Below are 12,470 nucleotides of genomic sequence, written 5' to 3'. Positions count from 1 at the left end.
AGAAAACAATCCATATATTTTTGTTTCCTTTAGGTCTTCGGATAACCGTGCTTCTGACGTCCTTTCTGATGGTTTTGGGAACTGGTCTAAGATGCATACCTATATCAGACTTAATGCTTAAAAGAAGGTAAATCCTATAAGTCACTTTAAATTTTTTCTCCACATTTTTCTTTTTTGTTATGAGTGTACAATATATGTTGGTTATAAGCTTTTAGTAAACAGTTCCATTTTTAAGATCATCAATAGAGGGTCATATTTATAGCAGCTTTTTGTCCCTCTCCTGACATGATGATTAAATCAACGGGCATTTATTAGTTGTCATATGGAAGACACTATACTAGCTGTTGTATAAATAAAAAGAGAACAAGTTAATCTTTATGCTATCCAGGAGCTATAATAATCATGGGAAAATATAGTATAACATAAAGAAGAATAATGTAGTTAATGCCATCGAAGATTTATAAAATTACCCCTAGAGACTGAGAGCAGTTTTGACTGAGGTTGTCAGAAGGAAGGGTTCATGACGAAGGTAACAGTTAAACTAGGCATTGAAGGATAAGTAAGGTTTTGATAGCTATAGGTAGGAGAAGTTGCTCCAGGGTAGAGGAACAGCAGGAACAAAGGCACAGAGGCAGGGAAGCATAGGCCTCTTCTGGGATAGGTCGGTAGTTTGGTTTCTGTACAGCAGCATTTCTGCAACTGGGGTCCATGGATTTGTTCTCAGGGGGTACAAAGTATATGAAGATTTTTTAAAATATTGTTTTCCTTTTGGTTAAAAACTAAAATTTTAAAATTAAAAGATTTTTTAACCAATAATAATCTATAATTTTAAAACTTTTTTAAAATCAAGTATACTTGATTTACAATGTTGTCTTAGTTTCAGGTATCCAGCATAGTGATTCAATTACATATATATTCTTTTTCATATTCTTTTTCATTATAGGTTATTATAAGCTATTGTATATATTTCCCTGTGCTATACAGTAGGACCTTGTTATTTATCTAAAAAAAAATTTTTTTTGACTAGGATGCCAGTTTCTTAAACTAGTGTTTATCAAACTGGGATCCTTGGTTTTGTCCTTCAGAGCCACTGAACAAAATTTTCCTCTTTAAAAGGTCCCATAAATCACTCAAGTTTGGGAGACACTGGTCTACAAAATAAGGTTTAAGAATGGAATATGAAGAGATGAATTTAGAAAAGGGTATCCTGATTATGAAGGGTATTGATACCATCCTGGAGAACTGTAATTCCTCGTTGGACAGTTGGGAGCCACTTAAACTCTTAATCTGAGCAGCAGTAGGATCAGACCTGTATTAGATAAACTACTGAATTGAAGTTTGTAGGATTGATTATGGAGGGTTGAGACTGCCAGCAGAAGACCAGGAAAGATGCAGTGAGAGCCCAAGCTGGAGTCATTCTTTTGTTTTATTTGTTTATTCGTTTATTAGTTCATTTATTCAACAAAATTCACTGAGCTCCTTCTCTGTGCCAAGCTCTCTTCTGGACATGGGGGATATAGCAGGGAGTACAACAGAAAAATCCCTTTTTTGTGGAGTTTACTTTCCAGTTGGGGAGACTGTCAATAAACTAGATAAATAAGTTAAATACATAGGATGTGTTATGGAGAAAAAAAATAAAATTGGAAAGAAGGATTTGAAATGTCAGGGGAAGGATGGTGAGATTTCAGAGAGGAAGGGCAAAAAAATCTTACTGGGAACATAATTTTTGGGGGTAAAGCCTGGGGAAATGGATGGATGATGCATTATGTAGGGGACAAGAATTCCAGGCAGAGAGAACAGCAGGTGTAAAGGGTGGGAAGGGAGGAGCACCCCTGGCAGGGAGGCTGGTAGGGCTGTAGCCAAGGCAGAGACTCCATGGGGAGAGTGGTAGGAAATGAGACCAGCACAGTTATGGGTGGCGGTGGGCGTGTGCGACGAGCTCCTTTAAGACCCTGTAAAGACTTCAGCTTTTTCTGAGCTAGGAAACCATTGGCAGCTTTAAGCTGAGTAGAACTGTGGTCACAGAATAAACTGATGCTGGAGGTCAAGGGCAGGAGTAGGGACACCAGCGAGGGAACCAATAAACCAGGTGAGAGATGGTGGTGGCTTGAGTCATAGTGGTGGCAGGGGTGGTGGTGAGAAGTGGTCAGATTCTGATTACATTTTGAAGGATTTGCCAATGGATTGGATAACAAGAATAATAGAAAGTGAGGAGTCCAGAATGACTCCCTGGCCCTGGGAAGTTGTGGGAATGGAAAGGATAGCACAGATGTGAGGCAGAACAGGAGAAAAAGGGATGGGAGGTGATTATGATTGAGGTTGCACACTGGAGACTGAAATTATTGATTCCATTGACAGAGACACAGGACACAGGAGGAGGAAGGAGTGGGTTTTAGGTGCAAGACGCTGACTTTCATTTGGAGCAGAATCTTTCAGTTTCAAAATAAATGCTGTTAATTTTCAATTTTTCAAAATGTGTTATCTTTCCAGAAAATTTAGAGTACAAGTGTTTCATATTTTAAAAGGCAGACAGCAAAATCTTCGGGGTTCCTGTGGAACGCTGGCCTTCGTTTCCTATCCCTCTGAGTGAGGTTTTAACAGATGAGTTTTCATTGTTTGACATGTTCTTAATTTTTCAAATATCCAGCTTTTTAAAAATAGCACCTACAGTTTTTAAGTACAAATTTCAGTTTAAAGCTTAAGCTTTAAGCTTAAATTCAACAATGCATTCTATAAAATGCCTACTTGTATTTTTGTTAGCTTTTCTTCTGCTTTGGGCCATCCATTCTATTGCTTCTCTCTAGTCTTATATCCCTTCATATCCTTTCCAGACATAAAATTATAGAAATAATAAAGAGTAAAAACTCTGTGTTGGTAGAGAAAGTACAATGAAAAAGAAATAGAGCTCATAAAGAAATGAAAACAAAGATAGGAAAGAGAAGAAAGAGGAGTAAAGAGTTCCGAGAGATTGAATCTTTCATAAGAGTATAAATTGAATTTTCACCCTTTGTGTGTTCATCTGTAAGGAATGTGGGGATATTATCCCCATGAAACGAGACTTCATTTTATGTTCATACAATATTTCTTTTGAGCAGCACTATTAACAATGCGTGTGCAGCTGTTAAAATGAAAATGCTCCAATTGGAATACGTATTTTTGACTAGCAGCTTCAATAGATCACCACTTCTAAGCTTCAGTCTCCATCTGACACTCAGCAGGAAGGGATAAAGACCTTTAATATGCATTTGACCAGCACTGAAAGAAGGATTGAGCAATCTGTGTGTCTGTGCCCCTGTTTCACTTGGAGCTTTTTGAGCATCTGACTCAGCCTTCTTCCTGTATTTTAGCTTCTGTAAGTCTTAAGACCTGAGAATAGCAGCTTTCTGACAAGTCCTTCCTCAGTCACAACCATTATTACCACCTTCCTAATGGTATTCTACGTCTGCATAGTATCAGTATTTCTTTTATCTGCATAGTACCAATGAAAATTCAGGAAAAATTATTTTACCACTTTTCTCTTATTAATATCACAAATAAATAAGGAACTTAGAATAATGAATTATAAAGCATTTCTTCTTTTGTGATTGGGAAGCAAGTCATACCAAACGATTTACAGATGGCATTGCTCTGTAGTGTGAAATACATTATTGCATGTCCAGTAAACAATTTATAGACTTCTAGAAGGTGAACTTATAGTAGGTTACATCTCCTTTTTTTTTTTCAGAGTGGGGAGGTAATTAGGTTTATTTATTTAGTGGAGGTACTGGGGCTTGAACCCAGGACCTTGTGCATGCTAAGCATGCGCTCTACCACTGAGCTACACTCTCCCCACCTAGGTTATATTTGCTTCTAATCATCGGTGTATCCAGTGATTTCCATAATGTGTTATCTTTCAATTCAGTATAATTTTCATTAATACTAACAATAAATAACATTCACTAATGTGTGTTAGATAGTTAAATAGGATAATTCTAGTAAGCATAGACTTGCTAGAAATATACTCTATTGTGAAATGCTTTGCAGCTCGCAATACTACATTTAAAATGACCATACCAGAAAAGATGAATTGTTTAGTGAACGGTTTTATAACTGCTTAACTATCTGGAAAAAAAAAATGAAGAAGAGCCTTAAATCTCTGCTCTGTCACTTAAGTAAATTCCAACTGGATCAAAGATTTAAATGTGAAAAATGAACCACAGAAGTATTAGAAAATGAGACTGATTTTTAATAATCTTAGAATATGGAAGGCCTTCCAACTAAGGCACAGATCCCAGAGAGCATAAGAAAGGCTTAATACTTTTGACTACATAAAAACAGAGTGTCTGCATGATTAAATATACTACAAAACAAAGTCAAAAGATAAGTTAAAAACTGTGAAATGTTTGCAACAGTAAGACAAATGGATTATTTCCTTAGTTAAAAAGAACTCTGTCAAATCAGTAAGAAAAATAGCAAGTCAGTAGGAAAATGGGTGATAGATATGAGCAAATAATTACAGAAATTGAAAATCAAGTGACATAATCTTAAAAGATGCTTGACAACCTCATCATAGTTAAAGAAATGACAATTAAAAGTGCAATGAGATGTCTGTTTATTGGCAAGGATGAAAAAGCCTGACAATGTACTGGGTTGCCTGAGGTGGAGAGAAAAATAGGCACTGTTGATGTGCGAGTAATTTGGGGCATCCTTTTCAGAGAGCATTTTGGCAGTGTTTATCAAATTCATAATGTACGTGTCCTTTAACCCAATACTTGTCCTTCTAGAAAATTCACCCACATACAAAGCTCTACCAGTTTGTAAGGTCAACCAAGTATGTATGGCTTTGCTTTGTTATAGCAGAAGGCTGGATGCAACCCAACTATCTTCAGCAGAAGACTAGTTATGGTGAAATATATAGTGGAATGATATGTAGCTCTGAAAAGGTTCTGAAAGTGCTGATTCGGAAATATCTCCAAGATATATCATTGAGTTTTATAAAAAGACAAGGTTTATAACATTGTGTTTAATACACTCCACTTAGTATTTGTCAAGGACTGTTTCTGAAAGAAACCATTACCATTGGTTGTTTCTGCAGAGGATGCCTGGGGAACTAGAAGTCTGGGGTGGAAAGGAGATTTACTTCTTATTTTATACTCTTTCCTCTTCTTGGGAATATCTTTACCATGTGCATGGATCACTTTTTGAACTGAAAACACTAATTAGGAGAAACTGAAATGACCACATCATATCTTCAACAATCAGAGTAAGAGAAGGAAAAGTGAGGAAGGGTTATATGTAAATTTCCTCAGGATAGAAATATAAACCTTTTGATATAGAAATGAACAGTTGGTAGATTTAAGAACTAAGACTCTTCTCTGTAAAATACGTAGACTTCAGATCCGTGTGTTTTTAAAGTATAGTCTACAGACTACCTGCTTATTAAAAATGGAGACCCCTAGGCCCCACTCCAGTCCTACTCATTTAGTCTTAACAAGCTCCTTTAGTTAATTTTAAGCTCATTTAAGTATGACAGTGACTGCCCAAGGCACATAGCATCCTCACTTTAAATAGCATTAAGCAAATTGCATTGTGCTTGCCCATCCTACAGCATAATCACATAATATTTTAATGTCTTATTTTAAAGCAGATTAAGATCTACCTTCTATTTAAGAATTTTATTTGCCCCAGTTTGACTCTTAAAATTCCAGAGTTCAGGTTTCATGAATGTATTTCTGCATGATGGTCAGTTGGGATTCAGTTTAGAAAGGTTGGTAGGAGATTAACTCCTCATAATAAACGTTTAACAGGGGGAAAAAGGGAGTAGGTAGGTATGTAAAATGATCTTTAGGGTTTGGGGAAATACTTTTTTTCCCTTTAATTGTCTTTGGGGTATGGTTATTTCTGAGACATTTTTTCTAAGGACCCACAATATCATGATATGAATTTTTAAATTTACTTTTAAATATATACATATAGAAAAGTACATAAAACATTTATGTACATTTAGTGAAGTAATCATAAAAGAGACAGCCATGTACCCATCACCTGGTTTAGAACTCCAGAAGTCCCTTGAGTGCCCCTCCCTGATTTATAACCCTCTCTCTCCTTCCTGTAGTCATAATCACGAATGTTGATAGGATTTTCAGAGTAAACTGAGTTGAAAGTTATGAAGAATATATTCAAAGTCTGTTGCAAATGCCTGTTTATTCTTTTCTTCTGAATAAGAATTTGCCATTGATTCTTTTTTCCTCCTTAATACCAAAAGGACCAAACAAGTAAAAGATTATTTTATCTGCAACAAAATCACTATAGGAACAAAATAGATTGGCCAGAAGTAGACCTTGATAATAATTTAACATATAATAATAAACACATAAATCAGTAGGATTGTCAAATAAATCATGTTTTATTGAATAGATTTATCTATGATGTGTTTGGGCAAATTGGTTACCTATTTTTAAAATGTGGATATTTAACCATATGGCATGCATTAAAATATATTCCAGGTGGACTGATGAGTTGTATATTTAAAATGAAACAGTGTAAAGGAAAATGAAGCTTATCCCTAAAGAGACTGCTCTTTCCAGGCATAAAGCAATGAAAGAAATCACAAAAGGAAACATTTGTAGGTTTGACTACATAAACGTTTGAATCCCTATGCAGAACAAATCATAAAATTAAAATGCAAACTAGGAAAAATATGTGTTGCAAATATGATAGATAACATAAAATAATGTAAAAATATATAAGCACTTTTCAAAAGAGAATGGGAAAATGGACATAATATACTTTTAAAATGTTGGTTTCCAGATTTCACTTTTTAAATTCATAATTCAGCAGTCAGCATTTATTGACAGTCCGTGTGTTAGTAAAGTATAGGCTAAGCTGTGTAAAGAGATCAAAAATGCATGAGCTCAATAAATAAAAGTTTATTTTTCTCCCAAGAAACAGTATAAACATAGTGGGCTACTTCAGGCAGTTAGGCAGCTTTGTTCCGGGGACCCAAATTCCTTTTCTATTGTTCTAAAATCCCCTAGCGTGATATCCTTGTTCAAGTGGTCGAAGCTGGCTCGTTACCATGCTTTCATTTTAGCCCACAGTAGGGGAAAATAAGACATCCAGGCAAGTGACTCCATCTTTTGGTGATGCCCGGGAAGTTGTATATATCAGTTCTACTCACATCCCAGTGGTACAGACTTAGTCACATACCTATCTGCAAAAGAGGCTGGAAATGTAGCTCAGCAGCCATGCCCCCAGTTAAAATCAAGGATGCTACAACAAAAGAAGGGGAAAAAGGATCTAAGGAGACAGTTAGTAGTCTCAGCTAACAGATGGCTCAATGTATCCACATTCCCTACCTCTTTCCATACAGAGAGCATACTCATCCTTCCTCAAAGGAGAAAACCCACAGTCCTGTCCAGTTATTGCATCCAACTCAAAATCCAGAATCTCTGGCTTCTGTCAGGTCTTTGTGGCTCTCTGGGAATATCTCCTTTGATTGTTCTTTGTTATTTTTGGCTTCATCCTCAGGAAGGCTTTCTGTTGGTCCATTATTCTCAGTGGATGTACCTAAAGTGAATGTTGAAGAATAGGCCATTCTTGGGGCTCCTCAGCTTTTGTGTTTCACTTTCTACCTGATACTGACTTGGGGATCTGAGGCTTGCTTTAAGAATCTAGCAATCTTAAACCTTTGTAGAACCATTTTGTAGGGTTTTGGTGATACATTTCTCTCAAACACTTAGTAGGCTTCTGCTCTATTTGCATCCAGTAGGTTCATTTAAATGTAGCCACACCCAGAGATTTTTACTTCTGACTGTGGTTTTAACATCTGCTGAATCTCCTTTCCTTTACAGGCTTTTGTGCTCAGCCCATCCCTTTTCCCTCAGTTTCATGGTGGCCACCTGAATGCCATCTGAAAAAACTTAGACCTGGATAGGAAAATAATACCTTTAATGTGATTTTGCTGCTAGCTAGGCTCTGAAGGACATTTTATTTCCTGCTATTTAAAGATACAGAAGAAACCTGAGGCTTCAAATTCCTGGATTCTCATTAAATTTGCTTTGTAGGCCTTGGGTAGAGAAACTTTCTTAGTAGAGTCTTGCCTCTTCCATCTATGCTTGCAAACCAGCTACCCCTTGCCTGTCTCTACCTCTCTTGTCATGCCATCCTCAGAGCAGCAAGGGGCAGAGAACAGAGTAATGTTCTGATTTTTTCTAACAAGTTCCATATAATCTCAAACAGTGGTTTTGCTGCATCTCACAAATCGCCTGCCTTTTCAGCCTGGAGCCTAACCACTAAGTCAGTGCCAAATGTGTTGTGTCTTTCTGAATGCAGAATCCTAATTCTGGAGCTAATTTCTCAATCAGGGAACAGTTAAGCTGTTATAATGAGGAGACTCAAAATATAATGGCTCAAACAAGGTAGTATTTCTTTCTTATATGTTAGACAGAGTTGGCAGCTGGGCCAGGGCTTAGGCAGCTCTGTTCTGCAAAGGGACCTAAGTTCCCTCTATCTCATTGCTCCACTAGGGAGATGACCTTGGCAGGACAGTCCAAAGTGGATTCATCAACACTGTAGTCAGATTTCATCCCACAGGAAGAGGGAGAGGGAGACCAGGGGGAGCATTTTGTCCTCATGGAGGTGACCTTTAAATCCTCCCACTCTGATCACGTTGGCCCAGACTTAGTAGCAAGACCCCACTTCACTGCAAGGGGAGCTTGGAAATGCAGACTATGGCTTACCCCAGCAAAAACCTGGGGTGCTCTGTAACTAAAAGGAAAATAGAATGGACACTGGGGGTAGTTAATTGTCTCTACTCCAGGCAAACTGGCTATCTATTTAGAAGGAAAAGAGTATTTTAGATCCTCATTTCATGCCATGCATCAAAACAAATGCAGATGAACTAAACAGTTAAATAGTTGGAAAACAATATATAGGAATATTTATCTAATTTCTACCTAGGAAAGTTTTTTCTCCTAAAGCATGAAAAACAAAGGAGAATCAAAAAGAGAAAAATTGATACACCTGACCAATTACAAATTGTTACATGTTATGGTTCAAAAAAGAATAGACCAATAGGAAAAATTATTTGTCAAAATAAGAATAACAACAGACAGATGATGTATGTATGTTAAGCACGCATTCAAAATAAGAAAAATTATAATTTACCAATAGGAAAGAAGACCAGTAGTCAAAAAAGAAATGCAAATTAAGGAGCTGCCTTTTGGCCTGACCAAGTGTGGTCGGTGGAACAACTCCGCCCCCATCCTCCAAAGATGTCCTGTTCTAACATCAGGAACCTGTGAGTATGTTCTGTTACATAGCGAAGGAGAGCTGTCGTTGCAGAGGAATTAGGTTTGCAAAGCATCTGACCCTAAAATAAAGAGATTATCCTCGGTTATTCAGGTGGTCCAGTGTAATCACAAAAGTCCGTAAAAGAGAGACAAAAGAGGGAGACAGAGAGATGCAGTGTGAGAAGGACTCAGCCACTGGCGCTGGCTTTGAAGATAGAGGAAGGGCCAGGAGGCAAAGGATGCAGGTGGCTGCTAGCCTCTGGGAAAGGCGAGGAAGCCAATTCTACTAGAGCCTCCAGAAAGGAACGCAGCTGTGTAACACCGGGATATTAGCTCAATGAGACCCATGTTGGACTTCTGACTTACAGACCTATGAGGGAATAAATTAGTGTCATCTTAAAGCCACTAAGTTTGTGGTAATTTGTTATAACAGCAATAGAAAACACATCAAGTTGTTTGTGTGTGTGCATGTATTTTTTAAATAGTGATACCCAGTGCTGTTGAGGCAGGCACTGTCGACCACTACTTTTGGGAATGTAAGTTACTACAAACTCTTCTGAAATGCAACTTGGGAGTATATTTCATAAGGTCTAAAATGTTCATACCCTTTGACTTATTGACCCTTAGGAAATAATTTGGAAATGGCAAATATTTTCATACAAAGATTGTCAAATAGCATTATTAACATTAGCAAATAAGTAAACATTAGGAAAATGTTCAATGAGGTTTTATATCTGTATGATAGACTTTCATGGAGCCAGTATCACTATGATTATGAAGAATGAAATGAGATAATGCTTATGATAGACTATAAAGTTAAAATGATTTAGTACATAAGACTTATATGCAACATGATATCTGTGATTAAATGTGCCTAAGTCTTTATTGAGAGATGCATTGAAAGAAAAACTGAAAGAAAAAAAAGACTGAAAATTCTGAATATTACTAGTAGTTATGTGAGTTACTGAATTATTGAATTTATGGATTTTTTTCTTTTTTATGCACTTCTTTTCTATTACAAGTTTTTATACTTTTTAACTAAGAGGGCAAAGTAAAAGTTATGAGACAAGAAAAACATTATGGGATCAAAGACTTCAACATAAGACAAGATACAGTAAACCTCCTAGAAGAAAATATAGGCAAAACATTATCTCATATACATTTCAAAAATGTTCTCCTAGGGTAGTCTACCCAAGCAATAGAAATAAAAGCAAAAATAAACAAGTGGGACCTAATGAAAATTACAAGCTCTGAACAGCAAAAGAAACCATAAATAAAACAAAGCGATATCCTAAGGAATGGGAGAAAATTTTTGCAAATGATGAAACCGACAAAGGTTTGATCTCCAGAATATATAAGCAGCCCATATGACATAATAAGAAAAAAACAAACAACCCAATCCAAAAATGGGCAGAAGACCTAAACAAGCAATTCTCCAAGGAAGAAATACAAATAATCAATAGGCACATGAAAAAATGCTCAATATCACTAATTATCAGAGAAATGCAAATCAAAACTACGAGGAGGTATCACCTCACACCAGTCAGAATGGCCATCATTCAGAAGTCCACAAATGACAAATGCTGGAGAGGCTGTGGAGAAAAGGGAACCCTCCTACACTGCTGGTGGGAATGCAGTTTGGTGCAGCCACTGTGGAAGACAGTATGGAGATTCCTCAAAAGACTAGGAATAGACTTACCATATGACCCAGGAATCCTGCTCCTGGCATATATCCAGAAGTAACCCTACTTCAAAAAGACACCTGCACCCAAGGTTCATAGCAGCACTGTTTACAATAGCCAAGACGTGGAAACAGCCTAAATGTCCATCAACAGATGACTGAATAAAGAAGATGTGGTATATTTATACAATAGAATACTATTCAGCCATAAAAAACGACAACATAATGCCATTTGCAGCAACATGGATGTCCCTGGAGAATGTCATTCTAAGTGAAGTAAGCCAGAAAGAGAAAGAAAAATACCATATGAGATCGCTCATATGTGGAATCTTAAAAGAAAAAAAAGAAGAACATAAATACGAAACAGAAACAGACTTATAGACATAGAATACAAACTTGTGGTTGCCAAGGGGGTGGGGGGTGGGAAGGGACAGACTGGGATTTCAAAATGTAGAATAGATAAACAAGATTGTACTCTGTAGCACAGAGAAATATATACAAGATCTCGTGGTAGCTCACAGCGAAAAAAAAAATGTGACAATGAATATATGTATGTTCATGTATAACTGAAAAATTGAGCTCGCCACTGGAATTTGACACAACATTGTAAAATGACTATAACTCAATAAAAAAATGTTAAAAAAAAACATTATGAGATAAAATGTGGGGGAAGGTAGATCTCTTTCAGACCAGGACTAAGTCCATTTTTCCCTGTACCTTGCTGAGAGATTATCGTATTTGGCCTTAATAAAAATCCTGTGAGATAAAGTACCTTTAGGGAAATTGAAACAGAAAGAGAACAAGTGATTCACCAAAGATTATACAGTTAATAAATTTAGCTAAGACTAGAAGCTGAGTCTTTTGATATCTAACCCAATATTCTTTTTACTCTTTTTTTTTTTTAATGACCTTTCTATTACTGGTACTTGATAAGTTGTTAGTCTAAGCTTCTTTAGGGTCAAGACCATTATATTCAACTTTATATTCCCTTCAGTGTGTGGCTGCAGGTACCTTGACCATAGTAGATACGCAGTAAATATTTTTAATTGGGTCATAATTGGCCAAAATTTTAAAGGATACAAAAGTGAATAGATTTTCATAAAAGAAAACTGAAGCTATGGTAAAAGCCTTTAGAAAGCCCATTCCTTTTCACCATTTCACTATATTCTCCCTTTCCAACTTCCTTTTTCCTGTAATTCATAACATCTCTGACCCTTTTTATTGCTGTCTTTTCTTGAGCTAAATAAAAGGAAACTATTTCTAGCACTTTTGCCCATTTTCAGTATCCAGGAAATTCTGTAGCAGATGATGCAGGAATTGACAGAAAACTTGGGAACCATAGGCATATTGAGTGTTAGAGGTAGGTATTTTTACGGATTCTAAACCATTTCATATTAAAAATACATAGAATTTAAGTTAAGAATGCTGGGCTTAACACTGAGGAAATATCTGCTGTTTCCAAAAAGCTGACTAATGTTATCACCAATGCTAGTTGTAATAAGGGTTTATAAAGTACT

At 36.5% G+C, this 12,470-nt stretch overlaps 1 protein-coding gene across 1 annotated transcript in view; it reads left to right on the top strand.

The window, feature by feature from the left end:
• The window catches only part of SLC49A4 (solute carrier family 49 member 4), a 68,610-nt gene that overhangs the window by 8,878 nt on the left and 47,262 nt on the right, over positions 1–12,470 (top strand). Inside the window, exon 2 of the mRNA XM_006215755.4 lies at positions 34–127. Coding sequence (XP_006215817.2) covers positions 34–127 — 94 coding nt within the window. The remainder of the gene's footprint in view (positions 1–33; positions 128–12,470) is intronic.

Source organism: Vicugna pacos, chromosome 1 (assembly GCF_048564905.1).
Source record: "Vicugna pacos chromosome 1, VicPac4, whole genome shotgun sequence".
Taxonomy (NCBI): domain Eukaryota; kingdom Metazoa; phylum Chordata; class Mammalia; order Artiodactyla; family Camelidae; genus Vicugna; species Vicugna pacos.
The sequence above is the reverse complement of the archived record's forward strand: the minus strand, read 5'-3'. Positions and strand labels throughout refer to the sequence as shown.